At 37.9% G+C, this 18733-nt stretch overlaps 1 protein-coding gene across 2 annotated transcripts in view; it reads left to right on the top strand.

Annotated features, from left to right (window-relative positions):
- Positions 1–1133: 1133 nt before the first annotated feature.
- cenpi (centromere protein I) overlaps positions 1134–18733 on the top strand; it is a 31839-nt gene continuing 14239 nt past the window's right edge. For both annotated transcript variants that reach the window (XR_008386504.1, XM_053630415.1), the window contains exons 1-12: positions 1134–2382; positions 10623–10760; positions 10917–11035; positions 11127–11234; positions 11339–11387; positions 11482–11528; positions 11704–11793; positions 11876–12007; positions 15747–15872; positions 17687–17807; positions 17947–18041; positions 18560–18677. Coding sequence is in view for 1 of the 2 variants with exons in the window: in XM_053630415.1 (XP_053486390.1) it covers positions 2217–2382; positions 10623–10760; positions 10917–11035; positions 11127–11234; positions 11339–11387; positions 11482–11528; positions 11704–11793; positions 11876–12007; positions 15747–15872; positions 17687–17807; positions 17947–18041; positions 18560–18677 (1309 nt within the window). In the remaining variant the exon portion in view is untranslated. The remainder of the gene's footprint in view (positions 2383–10622; positions 10761–10916; positions 11036–11126; positions 11235–11338; positions 11388–11481; positions 11529–11703; positions 11794–11875; positions 12008–15746; positions 15873–17686; positions 17808–17946; positions 18042–18559; positions 18678–18733) is intronic.

The raw sequence follows: 18733 nt of genomic DNA, 5'->3' as shown, positions 1-18733 counted from the left end.
CCTATTTCATTCACATATCTCTACTGGCTAATCACTGAGGAGGTGGCTGGGCAGTTTGGATGCTTCAGATTTGGAGAATGACTTTTCTGACTTTCTGTACCCCCATTTTTAAAAGCAGAAGCCTGTTCAGTTGCAAGTTTAAGGGAGCCTGTACTCTGTATGATGAGAGAAGTCTCTACCACTCACAAGTGCATGACACGAATGCAGTGATAAAAATTGGGTCACAGAGTTGCTCATGCTGTATGATGCTTCATGACGCAAGTGCACATACTCCTTGACTAAGATGTAATATCAGTGATGCCGCTAGGCATTTCAACCTCAAAATGTGGTAGTTATTGTTCAGTTTGCACAGATTAATGTGGAAAAACTTCAAAAGAAAAGGAGTGGCTAAAGAACACAGACATGGAGGATGCTTTTGCCACGACCATGACCATGACCATGAGTGTGTTATACACTCATTATTTCACTTACAAGTAAGCAGGAAAATAACTGATTTCAAGTGTGGCCATTGCATTTGGAATCTGTTGCTGTTAACTCTCAATATGAAGTCCAGTGAGCTGACACTGCCAGTGAAGCAAGCCACCATTAGCCTGAAAAATCAAGAGAGATAGCAAAAACATCAGGTGTGGCCCTTGCGTGGTGCACCTGTCTGGGGATGATTAGTTGTGGTTCCATGAATATTCCACTTGCATATTAGCAAACCACTTGTAGTGACAGGGATGTTTAAGGGCTTTGTCATGACTCACTCAATTTTCAGCTTTTTCAATTCAAATGTTGTTTAATAATATTGTCCCTGAGAACTTTTAGGAAGCTCCTTCACCATGATTGCTATTTGTTACATGAAATCTTCCAAACTAATGTTTTGTGTGTGTGTGTGTGTATATATATATATATATATATATATATATATATATATATATATATATATATATATATATATATATAATGTATATTATATATAATGTATATAATATATATAATGACAACTGGTGCAATTTACCCAAGAACATGTTTTGCAACATTTATATCAAGAACTTACACCGATCAGCCATAACATTAAAACCACCTGCATAATATTGTGTAGGTCCCCCTTGCGCCACCAACACAGCTCTGATCCATTGAGGCATGGACTCCACAAGACCTCTGAAGGTGTGCTGTGGTATCTGGCACCAAGATGTTAGCAGCAGATCCTTTAAGTCCTGAAAGTTGTGAGGTGGGGCCTCAATGGATCGAACTTGTTTGTCCAGCACATCCCACAGATGCTCGATCGGCATGAAATCTGTGGAACTTGGAGGCCAAGTCACCACCTTGAACTCTTTTGTGTGTGTAATGTTAATGATGGTACTCTTAGTCCCTGACTCAGTGAACTAGCTTGAGGATGTGTTGTTTTTGATAGAGACTTCAAAGCACTTGAATGTATGTTGCTCTGGACAAGGACATCTGCTAAATGCTGTAAATGTAAATATCACTGTTCATCAATTCCATTTAACAAGATAAATTTAAACCTTATAATAAGTTGTCATATTTTTTTTTATTTTTTTTTTAGATGTTTATAATGTTGCAGGACTCCATAAAGACTCTCTTTTCATTCTGCACTCCACACACTGCACTTTGCATTGTTACTACACGTAATATAACTGCATATTTTGTACATGACTATTTTTTGCACATTCCTGTAAAAATATTTCTTATTTTTTATTTATTATTATTATTATTATTTCTTACTCATTTGCTATTTTTAGTTGTATAATTTTTAATGCACAGTGTAAGGTGGAGTAAGCCAGGTTTTCATTTCACTGCAAGTTATATACTGAACATAACTGTGTACGTGACATAAAAAATCTTGAAAACTATAAAGTGTATTTGTGGTGTTAGTGTGCTTCATGTGCCATCTACAGGCGCGAGATCATAACTACAGGACCTTTTCATTTTGTCGTGACAACACGATGTTTTTTTCTCGTAATAGCACGATATTTTTCTCGTTATAACGAGATACTGATGAGGATTTTTTTGCAGCACAGAGCTTCAGTAAACGTGGCATCGGGGTGCCTTTTCATGTGAACAATACAAACAGGTGACGGTGATGAGGCGGTCTTACCACTGGATGGCATAACTGAGCTAAACCGGAAGTATTCAAGTGCGCATGTCCAAACGGTCGCGCGGATAATTCGAGTTTTATTTGAATCCGAGTGAAAGAGAATTATGTAGTGCATACAATGGCGGATTTATCTGACCTGCCTGGGTTATCTTCGGATGGATTCAGAGAATCATTGGTGTCTTCAGGCTCTGGTTTGAGCAATAGGAGTTTACGTGTGGCAGAAAATGTGAGAAAGAAAGGCGAGACCAACCCGTTTCAACTTGCGTTGAATTATCTTTCAAACGGTAAGTCAGCCGCGTAGCGAACAGGAGATGACGTTAAAGGCGCTTTCCAACGTCTCAAGTCCGACATGTGGTAAATAACAAACAAACAAAAGAGGACAGCAGAATTATTCAACTAACCCCGCGGCAGTATTATAAACTAACAAACTAGTTAGCCCAACCGAACTAGCTTTATTGACTATTTAGCAAACGTGTACGTTTAACAGCTTGCTTTCTAGCTAAATGTTAGATAGACTGTCCTTGAAGTAAATAGTTACGCAATATATCATTTGTGTTTTTTAAATCTTTGATCCATTGAGAGTTTAAGTTAACTTTTCAACTGTTTTTAACTGTATATATGCTCTGCTATTGTCGGTCCTCCTCTACGTCAACGGCCACTGCTACACTCACAGTGGACCCCTCCGCACAACACGAACATGGAACTGGTGTGTGTGTATGCATGCGTGTATGCATGCATGTATGTATGTGTGTATGCATACATGCATGTATGTATGTGTGTATGCATGCATGCATGCATGTATGTATGTGTGTATGCATGCATGTATGTATGTATGAGGGGTGTAACGATCCATCGATATGGATCGGTGTATCGATCAAATGACCAACGAGCCGATGTACTGATGTGTAAAACATCTGTGCATGTGTAACTGTTGAGACAGTATATATTTATTTTGTGCTGGCATATTTATTATTTTATTATTATTGTTGAGATGGACAATCTGTATTTAAACATATATATAAAAAATTGGGCCTGCTTTTCACCACACACACACGGACACACAGAAAAAGCGAATGTGTAACATTATTGCATGACTGTTAACTAAAGTAACTAATTACACTACATTTGTATAAGTGCTGATTTCTCACTTCACTTGGCTCAGAGTGCACATAGGGGACTTTCTTCCTCAGTCACGTGACTTTTCGCCTCCGTCTGATGGTGACTGAGGTCATGTTGGGAATAAAAGGTAATGCTGACAGAAAGTAAACTGAAGAAAGTCATTGTCCGTGAATCTGGGTGTCTGCTAATGCTAGCATGCGTATGATGTCATGTGCCGTCGCCTAGAAGCAACTTATACTTCTGTTTAGTAAAAAAACCCTGCTAGTGATATATTTGAGATGATATTACCTTTCTAAAATCCACACACTGGACGGTAGAGTGCACAGTGTAAGTGTACAGTACTTCATTTGGGACACAACTTTAGTATTTACTCTCCGAAGCGTTTTCAGAACAGTAGTAACGTAATGAGTAAATCTCCCCTGTGTCGCGCACAGACCAACTAATCGATAATGAGATTCGTTGACCGATTTTCATACTCGATTATTATCGATTTTATCGATTAGTTGTTGCAGCTCTAAAACCAAATGTGTGCCAACTTGGTAGGTGGTCAGTAAAAACTGTTTAAAATCCTTAGCAACACTGCTGTTCAGGGAACACTACACCACTTGTTACTGCTATGCTGAGAATCCGCTATCTAAATAATATCTGGTCAACAGGGATTTTATGGCATTCGTTTTGATATCAGTGGGGTATAACAGTTATGCTGCGTTTGCTTCAAATTCGCAACTTGTAATTCCCATCCTCCGATCAGGAAAAGCCAAAGAAAACAAACCTTCAATATGAAATTCCTACTTGACTCTGAGTTCCTCCCCAAATTATGGTGTAAAGTCCAATCAACATGGCTGTGCACAGCATCAGAAGTAAACAAAGTAGTACTTATTTCCTTTTCATGAGTTAAACTCATGATAATGTGCATCACTTGTCACAGTTAGCTGACTAGGTTGTTGCTAATGAAAGGCCATGGTTTTTTCCCCCACTTTCACCAAGGTTGAAAATTACATCAGTCTGAGGATGCAAATGACCACTTATGAGGAAGTGGCAATTTGGAGCTCAGAATTACATCATGTTCGACCTCTGTTGCTGCTTTTGAGGCGAAGTTGCATCTTGTAATTCCCTATCTACAACTAATAAAAGTTCCAGAAAATGAACATGAAAGTTCAACTTGTCAGCTTGGGGTGATCTTCTCAATTACCAGTTCCTTACCTGTTTACGGAGTGACGTCAAATCAACATGGCCATGCATATTGTGAAAATGACCCCTTCTCTACATTTAAGAAGTGTATAGCAGTATTCACTTTAGATCAGTTAATACACAGACACAGTACTTGGTTAAATCTGTCTTATACAGTCATGTGGGGGGAAAAAAAGGTACACCCCATGGAAATTGCTTTTTTGACATATTTTTACAAGCAAACATTTGTTCCTCTTTGAAACCGTGCCTATTAATAAAACTAACATACTTGAACAAAACCAGAAGGAAAATGAGCATTTTCAATCGTTTATTCAATAGACATATCAATAGATGTGTGATTCTTCTGTGGAAAAAGTAAGTACACCATTGGCCTCAGAAGCTGGTATTGCCCCCTTTAGCAGAAATAAATTCTTGTAGGCGTTTTGCATAATTGTCCACCAGGCTTGCTGGAATTGCTGTTTGAGGGTTTTCTTCCATGTTCGGCCCGTTTCAAATCCCCCACACAATTTCACTGGGATTCAAATCCTGGCTTTGACTAGGCCATTCCATAACCAACCATTTCTTCTTTTTAAGCCATTCCTTGGTGGATTTTCTAGTGTGCTTAGGATTATTATCCTGTTGAAAGGTCCACTTTCAGTTCAACGTTTGAGAGATGGCCTCACATTATCTTCAAGTACTCTTTGATATGATGCAGAATTCTTAGTTGAATCAATGAGTGCCTGAGGAAGTGAAACAACCCCAAACCTTAACATTTCCACCACTGTGCTTCACAGTTGGTATGAGGTGCTTTTCCTGAAAAGCTGTTTTTGGTCTGTACCAAACATGTCTGCTGTTACTGTGGCCAAACAACTCTGTCTTTGATTCGTCTGTCAAGAGCACATTATTCGAAAAGGTCTGGTCTTTGCCAAGCCTTTTCCTGGCACGCCTTCCATGCAGGTCAAATTTGTGCAGCCTCTTTCTGATTGTAGAAGCATGCACTTTGACACCAACAGTTGCAAGACTTACTAGCAGAACCTTTGATGAAATTTTGGGGTTCTTGGAGATGACTTTTTGCATCAGACGTTCTGTTCTTGGGTTGAATTTGCTGGAATGGCCAGTCCTGGACAAATTGACAGTCGATCTGTGCCATTTGTAGATGATTTTCCTTACAGTGGAATGATGTATTTCAAATAATTTGAGAATTTTAAATCCCTTGCCAGACTCCGGCATCCATAAGCTATAAGGCCTTATAGAACTCCTCAGCTCTTGGTTTGAGGACACCACACACCTCAATAACAAAGGGAACACCAGACACTAGATATGAGAGGGGTATAAATAAGACCGGTTCCACGTGCACTCCCTAAGCAGCTTCTAATCACTGGCACCCAATCTTGAACACCTGATTCTTCATTTTATGAATTTGAAGGTGTGATAAATGTAGGGGGTATACTTACTTTTTTTTTTTTTATACACGTGTCTGATCTGTTTTTTTTTTGTTAATTTAAATTGAGAAAATGACTGCAAAATGTCAATATTATGTGTCATTTGTGTATGTGTATCAACATTATTAATAGGCACTGTTTCAAAGATGATCAAAAGTTTGCTTGTACAAATATGTAAAAAAAAAAAAAAAAAAAAAAATTCCATGGGTGTACTTGTTTTTTCACATAACTATAGTTTTGTAAATTGTACATCTTGTGCTGTTTACCCTGTGCTTGCTATGAAATAGCCTTGCAGCTGACATTGTGTTAAAAATCAATAAATAACAAACAAACTTGGCTAAATCTATAACACTGGCCATACTAGTCACTGTTTTGAGAAGGTGACCATTGGTATTAGATATCACTCATATAACTAGCATTAGCCAACTAGCTTGTTGATCAAAAAAAAACCAACTTGCAATTATCTGCTGTTTCAGTCCAAAATGTCACACGAATCTTTGAAGTTCACTGTAGCGGAACGTTACCAATAGCCACTCAGGCATGTTACTGCAAAAGTGTGAGAAATTAAAGTAGCTGTTTATGAGCTTAACATGCGCTGACAGAGCAAATAAGACTTTCAAGGAGGCTTCCATGGTTTGTTTGATGTTACAACTTGCAAATAACCACTTAAGACAGCATGTAATTCGATACTGTTCTACTATAGTGAGCTGCAAACATTCATGTGACATTTTGGACTGATATCGCGGTACAGCAGCAACAGTGGACACGGCGAGCAGCGTTAGCGTATGTTAGTGAATACGCTAATGTTGATTATTACCTTCTCAAAACAGCGATTAGTATGGTCAGTGTTATAGATTTAAACAAGTTTGTGTATTAACTTATCTAAACCCAATACTGCTCTAAACTAATTTAAAATTGGAGAAGGGCAAATTGACACTTTTCACAGTGTATGATGAATATTGATTTGATGATACCCTGTAAATTTTGTGAAGGGGTTTTCTTCACCAAGAAAGGAATTTTACCATCATCCACTTTAGTTGCCTTCTGTGGTCTTCCAGGCCTTTTGGTGGTGTTGAGCTCACCAGTGTGTTCCTTCTTTTTAAGAATGTACCAAATTTTTTGATTTGGCCAGTCTTAAAGTTTCTGTTATCTCTGATATGTCTCTTGTTTTTTTTAGTCAGCTTAATGATGAGATCTCCTTCACTTGTATTGGCACCTCTTTGGGCTGGTATTGAGTTCCCATGAACAGCTACTAAATGCAAATTCAACACTTGGCCTTCAGACCTTTTTGTCTCCTTAATTTGTCAAGAAATGGAAATGTGGCCCAAAATGAGGAAACGGGCCACACCTGGCCATGAAACTGCTTATCAGTCAATTGTCCAATTACTTGTGAGCCTGTGAAAATGGAGGGATTATGTTAAAAACAAAAAAGCTGTAATCCCTAAATGTTTAATGCAATATTTTTGTTAAAGCTTAGTCTGTACTTCAATCACATCTCGATTGCTTCATTTCAAATCCATTGTGGTGGTGTACAGAGGCAAAAATATGAAAATTGTCACTGTACATCAGTGGTTCCCAAACTGGGGTACATGAGGTGACAGAGGGGGTACGGGAGCAAAATGCTGAGATTTACTGTTCATTTAATTCCGCCTCACTAAATAACATTAAAATTCCAATCCATGTTTTTCTCACGGCCAAAAAATAAACTTGTGCCCCCTCCAGTGTACAAACAGCAAAATTGCATTTCGAGCTGCGACAACTAATCGATAATAATCGATTATGAAAATCATCTTCAACGAATCTCATTATCGATTAGTTGGTCTGCCCGCGGCATGGGGTACATTTACTCAATACATTACTTCTGTTTCAAAAACACGCTTCGGAGAGTAAATACTAAAGTTGTGTCCCAAATGAAGTACTGTACACTTACACTGTGCACTCTAGTGTGTGGATTTGAGTAATATCATCTCTAATTTATCACTAACGTTTTTTTTTTTTACTAACTGGAACTATAAGCCGCTTCCTAGTTGACGGCACATGATGTCATGCGCACGGTAGCATTAGCAGGCACCCAGAATCACCGACAATGACTTTCTTCAGTTTATGGTTTATATCAACGTTACCGTTTATTCCCAGCATGACCCCAGTCTCCATCAGACGGAGGCAAAATCGGCATGTGACTGAGGAAGAAAGTCCTCTTAGGCAGGGGTGCATTTTACAGTGAGGGGAAAAAAGTATCTGATCCCCTGCTGATTTTGTACGTTTGCCAACTGACAAAGAAATGATCAGTCTATAATTTTAATGGTTGATTTATTTGAACAGTGAGAGACAGAATAACAACAAAAAAATCCAGAAAAACGCATGTCAAAAATGTTATAAATTGATTTGCATTTTAATGAGGGAAATATGTATTTGACCCCTCTGCAAAACATAACTTGGTACTTGGTGGCAAAACCCTTGTTGGCAATCACAGAGGTCAGACGTTTCTTGTAGTTGGCCACCAGGTTTGCACACATCTCAGGAGGGATTTTGTCCCACTCCTCTTTGCAGATCTTCTCCAAGTCATTAAGGTTTCGAGGCTGACGTTTGGCAACTCGAACCTTCAGCTCCCTCCACAGATTTTCTATGGGATTAAGGTCTGGAGACTGGCTAGGCCACTCCAGGACCTTAATGTGCTTCTTCTTGAGCCACTCCTTTGTTGCCTTGGCCGTGTGTTTTGGGTCATTGTCATGCTGGAATACCCATCCACGACCCATTTTCAATGCTCTGGCTGAGGGAAGGAGGTTCTTACCCAAGATTTGACGGTACATGGCCCCGTCCATCGTCCCTTTGATGCGGTGAAGTTGTCCTGTCCCCTTAGCAGAAAAACACCCCCAAAGCATAATGTTTCCATCTCCATGTTTGACGGTGGGGATGGTGTTCTTGGGGTCATAGGCAGCATTCCTCCTCCTCCAAACACGGCGAGTTGAGTTGATGCCAAAGAGCTCCATTTTGGTCTCATCTGACCACAACACTTTCACCCAGTTGTCCTCTGAATCATTCAGATGTTCATTGGCAAACTTCAGACGGGCATGTATATGTGCTTTCTTGAGCAGGGGGACCTTGCGGGCGCTGAAGAATTTCAGTCCTTCACGGCGTAGTGTGTTACCAATTGTTTTCTTGGTGACTATGGTCCCAGCTGCCTTGAGATCATTGACAAGATCCTCCCGTGTAGTTCTGGGCTGATTCCTCACTGTTCTCATGATCATTGCAACTCCACGAGGTGAGATCTTGCATGGAGCCCCAGGCCGAGGGAGATTGACAGTTCTTTTGTGTTTCTTCCATTTGCGAATAATCGCATCAACTGTTGTCACCTTCTCACCAAGCTGCTTGGCAATGGTCTTGTAGCCCATTCCAGACTTGTGTAGGTCTACAATCTTGTCCCTGACATCCTTGGAGAGCTCTTTGGTCTTGGCCATGGTGGAGAGTTTGGAATCTGATTGTTTGATTGCTTCTGTGGACAGGTGTCTTTTATACAGGTAACAAGCTGAGATTAGGAACACTCCCTTTGAGTGTGCTACTAATCTCAGCTCGTTACCTGTATAAAAGACACCTGGGAGCCAGAAATCTTTCTGATTGAGAAGTACTAAGTCATGTTTTGCAGAGGGGTCAAATACTTATTTCCCTCATTAAAATGCAAATCAACTTATAACATTTTTGACATGCGTTTTTCTGGATTTTCTTGTTGTTATTCTGTCTCTCACTGTTCAAATAAACCTAACATTAAAATTATAGACTTATCATTTCTTTGTCAGTGGGCAAACGTACAAAATCAGCAGGGGATCAAATACTTCTTTCCCTCACTGTATATTAAACACCGTGTAGATCAAATAGTGCTGAACGAGCACAAACATGTTTATATCCCAAATGCTCCACTGTGTGTAAGGGGCTCAACTAAAATAAAATAATAAAATAATTAAATTGTTATATATGATAAATAAGTGAAATTTTTATTTATATTTTATACTGTATATAAGTATTTATGCGTTATTTTTTTATGGATGCACAAAAAGCACCGAATTAATTTACAGTCCTAAATTAATAATATATATTCGTGTGTGTGTGTGTGTGTGTGTGTGTGTGTGTGTGTGTGTGTGTGTGTATTGGGTTTTTTTCTGTTTTGGACAAACAGTTGTGTAAAGTTTTAGTCTGAAGTTTATATTTGTAACACTCTGTTTGTGGATTTTATTTTAAATAAATAATAATAATAAAAAAAAGTGTACTGAAAGTTTGCCCTGTCCCATCAGATTAATTGAAAAAATAAATAAATAAAATAAAATAATCGGCCAGCTAATCGATTAGGAAAATAATCGTTAGTTGCAGCCCTACTTAAATCTAGATTAAGCTCAATCTAGTATTATTTTTTTTATCCACGATTATGAAAGTGTTTGAGTTAGTCCAGTTTAACAGGTAAATTTAATCTATAACCAGGGCTAATACCTATCTGGGACACTGCCCTACAGTGCATCATGTACATATCAAGTATAGTGTGTGTGTGTGTGTGTGTGTGTGTGTGTGTGTATATATCTTTGCCCACCCCTATGTGTGAGTTGGGTCAGGTGTGTTAGGAGCAGAAAAAACTCTGAACCTGTACAAAGCAGTTGGTTCCTGGTTCTTGACTTGAGAACCCCTGATGATCATTTTTATCGCTTTTGGTTATTGGTTATTAATGACATTAAGAAGTCCAGGCAAACGGGTGTCTTACAGGAGACCGTTCCCATGTTAATCATGAGTTTTTGTTTTGTCTTTCACAGTGCAGGAAGGCACAGTTGTAAGAGGCAATGATGAACTAGAAAGGAACTTGGTTGTGGTGGAGACTGTTGCTCTCCGTCATGGTCTTTCACCAGATGCTATCTCGTTGCTTCTGGACTTGGCACTAAGTCTCCGTGCAGGTAAGAGCATTTTTTCTGTAATGTTGGCCTTTGTATCCACGTGCTAAACTTTATTAAAACTCATCTAACAAATAAGCAACCTTCCTACATCTCATATTTAGGTTATTATAAACTAATGGAAGTGTTACTATCTAAACTGTTCTCATCACTACACAGGTGGTGTGAACTGTTTGCGGATTTTTAAGTTTTTGATACCTGCTTCAGTAGTGCCACAGGAAGCCATTGTACGATGTGTGTCATGGCTGTGCGTGGGGAAAATGACAATTAATGCTCAGGTAATAATCTATGTATGCAGCTTTTGGCTCAGTTGTGTACATATTATTAATTGCTCAGAAAACCTACCTGGGTTTCAATTTTCTTTTCAAGGTCCTTTTTCTTCGCTGGGTTCTTACTGTTTTTGACCTTATTGACTGCAAAGACCAGCTGAGATCCATCTATGGCTTTATTTTCAGCTTTGTGACTGAAGAAAATCTGGTATTTTCAATTTGTCTTATTTTTCCATATCATTGAAACAAGTCAGATATTGCCCATATAACATGCTAGTGCAGGCTAATGGGTATTTTTTTTTTTTGTTCCAGTGTCCTTTCATCTGCCACTTGTTGTACCTTTTAACAATGAAGGAGCATGGTAAGTCTTTTTAATTATTGAAGTGATTAAAGAAATGTGTTGCCATAAACGCTCTTGTATCAGACACATTGCCCTATTTTGCTGTTTTCCACAGTGCAGCCATACAGAGTGAGAAAACTGATGGATATTCAGGCCAAAATGGTAAAGGCATTACTTTTCCACCATTGCGGAGATATCATTAAGCAAGTTGCTCAATTTGTGTTTTTAAAAGGTTGCTGAACTGAACATCAGAATGCTTTAGAAAGAGTATTGGATTATTTGTTCACCGTTTGTTTTTTTGACAGTACTACCCTTTCTGTGCTCTGTTTTCCCATAGGGCAGACAGCCTTTCCTCATGCAGCTACTTGCTGTGTTCAAAGTCTTTCGGCCAGAGCTGGTGACACTCTCCGTGCCATCAAGAATGAAGGTGAGTGTATCCATTTTTAAAGTGGCAATATACCTCTTTTTAAACATCTGACATACCAACTTGTCTAGCTGCATTGTTTCAGACTGGCTTCAAGAACTATAATTCCACCTGGAAAGCAGCTCTGAGTGCTGTTCAGAAGAAGAACAGGGCTGAAGTTATGGCTGATCTTAGGCTCAGTGTGGAGCTGAAAGGCAAACCCACTTCCAGAAAAAGGGTAAGATGTGCTTAAAGCAGGGAGTTTGTTTTTCCACCTTTCTCTGGTAGTTAGATTGGATGGAAGAGCTGCTGACCACAGCCTGAATAAACTACCTACTACATACTGAATAAACTACCTGTAAAATACTAATAGCCTGGATACATTATCTGCTTGTTCTAGGTGCCTAAGTTAGTTATTTTCCCCACACTTGGAATGCATTCTACTTTTAGTCACTGAGTGGATGTCTATTGAAACATGCAGGTCCTTATACACTCACTGTCCACTTTATTATGAAGACCTGTACAACCATGCAGTTATCTAATCAGCCAATCATGTGGCAGCAGTACAGTTAGGGCTGCACGATTATGACCAAAATGATACAGTAATCCCGATAATTTTTTATCAATATTGAGATCTCGATTATTTTTCACGATTATCAATTGATTTTAGTGACAACATATTTTTATTGCACTTTCACATTTATTAAGTTTTCTCATGCCACAATATAACACACAAGTAGGCATGAGAGAACTTGAGATGGTCAATTATGACAGAATTTAGGAACATAGTGTGAGCAAATTAATTTACCTTCGGATGAACTAAATTTAATATTTTCAGTTAATTTTACAGACTGTATGCAAAAAAAAAAACCCGTTAACCTGTTCCACCTTGTAAACAAATACAATAAACATCAATGTTCAGTATTTGAATTCTGCTCCTCTTAAATATATTTAAAGCTACCCTATTAGACATTTCCCACTGTCATGGTTCTGGGCTGGAGTCAGTTCTCGAACCGCTCTGTGTATATTGTTTGTATATATCTGAATAATCTCATATAGGATGTGATTGGGTGAGTTCATTTACCCGTCAGATGCAAAGCGCTTTAGTTTAATGGTGTTCATTAGGGATGCTCCGATCGGGATTTTTACGACCAAAACCGATCCAGATACCAATCTTTTTTTGTTTAAACTTTAATCAGGAGGTCTATCATAAACAGTTAAATGTAAGCTCTCTGCTCATGGTCACTGTTAATTGAATTAAAATAATAGCAATGAGATACTGTTGGTTAATTGATACAAGCATAAAATATCTATTTTAAAATATCTTAAAAACAATGGAGAGTCCTAATTAAAAGTAGACTAACACAAAAATGATCCATATTAGGAAAAAGGCTAAAAGTCTTCTAAGGAGATAGCTTACTAAGCTTAATGTCAAATTTATATTAAATGCAACCCATAGTAATTAAACATTATTTCATTTCTCATTTTATTTATACTTAATGAAGTTATTATAATATCTATTGTTTTATATTAAATGACTTTATTTATAACTAAGCACATTTTCTGTCTTTACATTTTAGTAGTTTTATTTTTGTTTGTTTATCAGTTTTAGATGGGTTCCCCCAGTACAGTGTCCATGTCTGCTGATATTATTGTGTTTTGGGGTGGATTAAATCAAAACATGGAAACTGGAGTTGACTTTTCTAGTGATATCTGGCAACCGTGAGTTTAAATTAAGTGAATTAGAGTTAGTGAAGGAGAGCGGCAGTGTACTGTATATCTACAGACTGAACAGTTGCTACTCTTGATTATGATTGGTGAGGAATTTTTTAATGAAGATATTTCAATTAAACCCACCTTGTAGTGTTAGCATTATTATTAATTTACTCCGCGCGAAGACGCTGTGTCTATGCGAGCAGGTGCAAGTTCAGTCATTTTGCGGGATCAATAAAAGATGGTGGTTGTGAGATCGGGAAGTTGAAGCAGATAATGTACAGAGTTACTTGTCATCATAATGGCTTCTCTGCAGTATTTACACACTTGTTCGGTTGACTGAGGAGATGAAATGCAGTGTGAAAGTAACTGTTGCTCGGTGTAGTTGCATTTTGGACTTCCTGTAGTTTTTGTCCCGATTGTATTATACAACTCCGAACAGGTCACTCGCACTGGTGCTAATAAATATTTATTCACAGTTGCACAAAATACTTTTCAGTCACAAATGTGAGTGAAATGGTCGCACTGTAGAGCCCTGAGTTTATCTGCAAGGTTTTTTCCCGTTCCGTGTGATGACGTTTAATGTCCCCAGCAACCTCTGTAGTGCCATTTAGCATTATGTTAATGTCATGATTTCCCCTCGCGCAAAGCGCTGGAGCTCAAAGCAAAGCTGGCAGCTCGAGGGCTAAAATGCTAACTCCCTTTCGGGGTTTTGGCATTACAAAATGACGTCATCCCTGCATCGCTCTATGTGATTGGCTATAAGTGTAGGAAGCGCTTGATTTGTCTGCAGCGGAGTTTTCTATTAGCAGAGGACGAACTTTGAACGTCAATATCGCAGTCGATCATGTTCATTTAATTGTGGGCAGTCAAAATCGTAATCGCGATCGATATTCAATTAATTGTGCAGCCCTAAGTTCAGTGCAAAAAAATCATGCAGTTGATTGCAGATGAATCAAGCAAGAGCTTCAGTTACTGTTCACATCAAATATTAGACAAGAAAATGTCATCTCTCTAATTTTGGATGTTGGTACCAGATGGGCTGGTTTGAGTATTTCATAAACTGCTGATCTTTTGGGAATTTCACACACAACAGCCTCTAGAGCACATGTGTCAAACTCAAGGCCTGCAGGCCAAATACTTATTTCCCTCATTGAAATGCAAATCAATTTATAACATTTTTGACATGCGTTTTTCTGGATTTTTTTGTTGTTATTCTGTCTCTCACTGTTCAAATAAATCTAGCATTAAAATTATAGACTACTAATGATTTATTTGTCAGTGGGCAAACGTACAAAATCAGCATACTTTTTTCCCTCACTGTATACCAACAGTGAAGTTTGGAGGTGAAACATCATGGTGTGGGGCTGTTTTTCATTGCATAGTACTGGCAGACTTCATATAATTGAAGGAACATTGAAAGGAGCCCTTTACCAGGAAGTTCTTGAGAAGAATCTGCTGCCATCCACCGGGATGATGATGAGACGTAGGTGGACCTTCCAGCAGGACAACGATCCACAGCATACAGCGCACTCCATCGGTTTCAGAGAAAAAAAAAAAAAAATCAAGGTGTTAGAATTGACCAGTCAATCACCTGACTTTAAATCTTGCTCGATTGGATTCAAGACGATATGTTCAGAAGAATGGGGCAAAATCACGCCGGAATAATGCGGTCGATGAACAAAACAAAGGCTTCTCCACTAAGTATTAAATAAATTTCAGTTAGCGTTTTCACTGCTTTTTCCTGTGTCATTCGACTTTATTACCCATAACTTTATTTATGGACTTTAATGTTTGGATTTCTTGAGTTAATACTGATGTCTGGTGAAATTGTCATTAGCTTTATGTGAATAGCTTTATTGGAAATATATTTACTGAGAAAAAAAAATGTTGACGTACTTATACTTATTTCCCCCAGTGTATGTATGTAGTCAATAGAGGTTGATGTGAAAAGGGAAATTCAGGGCTTATGCAAAAAAAAACCCCTCAGTGAATTATTTTTACATGCATTACTAGAATTGCACATTTTTGCTAGGTTTTTAAGTTTAGCATAACATCATTCCAAATACATCTTAACTGCAGTCTTACTGCCTCCCTACAAGTGAGAAAGCCATGGGTTGTAGGGAAATGACTTCTGGAAACTTGCTGATTTAAATTATGAGGTTAAAAATCACAGTTTAACTTCATACAAAAACCTTAACCTTTAAAGCACTGTGGTCCTTCAATTTATATCTATACTATGATCTTTCTCTGGTTAACTACAGAAATTGCATCATCTGGAGGTTCCTGGCTTTAGCTCAGCATTTGACACTGACTCTGAGAGGAAAGTCTGCCGTCTACAGGAAGTGCGATCTTTCACCCAGCTCCTGCAAAACATTCACAACATAGAGGTAAAACTACTGCAAAAATGCCATGACCATCTTTGCATTAGTGCCATGACTATCCTTGCATACCTGATGTTTGTCACAATATTTCAGATCTGTCTATGAATATTAACCTACTGACATTACAACTCTAACTGGTCTTATATATATTTTTAATTAAATAATCAAATTAAGTAATAAACCAGTAATAGTTTTAATTGTGTAAAATGTAACCTACTAGGTTCCCCACTGGAGTTTGACTGTATGAGTCCTTGTGAGTTACATCCCAACAGAGAAATAAACAGATTGACGAAAAAATGTCTGCTGAACGTCCAAAATTGGTTCAAACAATGTTTTTTTTTATTACTCACAAACAGCCTCTCAATGGAAAATAGAAACAAAATAACTGGCTAAAACACACTTTCTAACCACTCAACAGCTCCTTGAATTCACTTGCAACCACAAGAATATGGCCTCCCTGACTCTGCTACAGCTAACCAGTGGGGAGGTGTGGTCAGGACAAAAACTTCATAATTTTAATCCATTCAACTTAAAATTATTCACACATTGAAATATGTCTATAAATTAGTAGAGTCTACTTAATTTTTTAAGTATTGCACTCAAACTTAAATAATTTAAGTATGTTGTAATTAAATTGTTAAGTAGATATGAAATCTGGGCTAACCGTGTAGGAGAAAAGTGGGGGTACTAAAATTGAGACAGCATTAAATGAAATTCTTTGAGGGATCATATAAGGAAGTTGTAGAAATGTAATTTGATTGAATATAGAAATATTACAGAATCCTGAACGTGGGAGTAAACGCTGCCGATAGAAGGTTAGCTCAATGGAAGCATGCCTTCAGCATCTAAACAGTGGTTTTGTTTTTGTCTCATGATGGAGCTCTGATATCACAGGACTGTGGAAACCCCTGCATTACTATAATTTGTAGTATACTGTGGTATCTGTATGATATCTATCTATATTAATGTTCTCACTTTTTATGTTGGGTATTATTATTATTATTATTATTATTATTATTAATAGTATTATTATTATTATTATTATTATTATTATTAAACATATTACAAACCTAAGTTGGCTTCGAAGGCCTGTTGCAATAGATGCCTTAGATGCCCGAATTCATATGTGTAACTAATATGTGATTTGGGGCAGAGAGTTTAACAAAGGAAGGATAGACTGAAATAAATGGATGAGTCAGTCATACACTATCAGCAAATCAGTCCTGGTTTCAGTAGAGGATCACTGGTTTCTCCTCTAATTTTGGAATGGATTCCAGCAGTATTACATCAGCCAGTTCTCCAAAGAGTACAAGATACTTTTGCTTCTTAATTAAGAAAAGAAAATTGAGTCATGTATCTCAGCAATCTGTCACTGTGAGCAATCTGTCACTGTTGTTTATTCATGTGCTTGAATTCCCATGTTGAGATGGGGATGGTACCTGAATAATACTGTGTTAAATGTGCAGTTTGTGTTGCATTTCTGTACATGCCGTCTATATCCCCTGCATCCCAGCAATTCTTAAGAGAACTACAAATTATTTCATTGTTTGCTTTTCCTTATGACAGATGTTGGATATGTTATGGCTGCTGCAGTGAAAACTAGGCTTTCCTGTTTGTTTAATTTGATGAAAGTACTTTGTTATAATTTAGTAATAATTCAAATGTGGTGTTATTTAAAGCGAAGATAACTTCATTTAAGACAATCTTATGAATTAATAAAGGGTTGGGCACAGCATAACTTCATCACATACTGAAACATGACTAGTAAGAACATATGAAATTAGATTTTCTTTGAGCTTAGAGCATTTCTTCTGTTTCAGCTGCCGACCCAAATGGGCTCTTTGCTTGGATCTTCTTTAGCCCTGCACTACCTGGATTGTGTACAGGATGAGTCTGCATTCTTGCGCCTTAACTTCTGGCTTGGGCACGCCCTTCAAGAGGGTAAAATATCCCAAATACAAAGCACTTTCCTTTTTCAATCGGCTCTGCTGTTGTGATTTGTTCCTGTGTCTGGTTTTCCCTGAAATAAACTGGATCCAGTAAGGTTTTTTTTTTCCCCCTTTCATTGTTTATGGGATAGAGTTTCTGTTATGTCCTGAAGAGGGGGGCTCAGACAGCCTTTCCGAGGCATCTGTATTCCTGAGTACCATCCTTTCCTCGCAACAGTTTCTCCAGGTGAGTCTACACAGGATGGACATTCCTGGTAAATGCATGTTCTAAAATTAAAATGACAAAATTTTGAATGTTTCTAGCCAGTTTTTGCAAATTTACAAAATGACAGTGGGTTTCCATTAATTATTGTTAAGAGATTTCTTTAAAGATGGCACAATAATATTATGTAATTAAACAAAGGCTAGTTATTGTCCCAATGGCATTCGGGTTTGTTGTAGGAAGCGTGGCTTTTTAGTGTTTTGAATTTTTGCATAAAAGCAGTTGGATAATAGCCTAGTTATGTTTTGGTTTGTCCGTAAAGTTTGGGCATGGCCTAGAATTCAATTCAGTTTTATTTCTATAGCACTTTGGACAATGGACCAAATCACAAAGCAGCTTTACAGAAATCTGGATATCAACTTTAAATTCATAAATGTATCCTTTTACTGTTAGTCAAATGTGCTCTTCTCAGGTCAGTTGTGTTATGATGTTTTTAGATAAAAACACTAAATTAAATTAGTGTTACTTTCTGTGTTTTTCAGGAGGGTTTCTTCAGCACAGAGAGTTTTCTCTACAAGTTCCTGAGTGTGTGGGATGGCTCACTGCTGTGCTCCCAGATTTTGGATCTTCTCAGCCACATCCCCCTGATATCCAGCAGTTGTGAGTACAACTTTGCTCTTTCCAGGCTTGCTTCCCTCAGCTTTTTCTTTATTATT

The sequence above is a fragment of the Ictalurus furcatus genome, chromosome 8 (genome assembly GCF_023375685.1).
Source record: "Ictalurus furcatus strain D&B chromosome 8, Billie_1.0, whole genome shotgun sequence".
Taxonomy (NCBI): Eukaryota; Metazoa; Chordata; class Actinopteri; order Siluriformes; family Ictaluridae; genus Ictalurus; species Ictalurus furcatus.
Note: the sequence above shows the minus strand (reverse complement) of the source record. Positions and strands in the feature narration are given on the sequence as shown.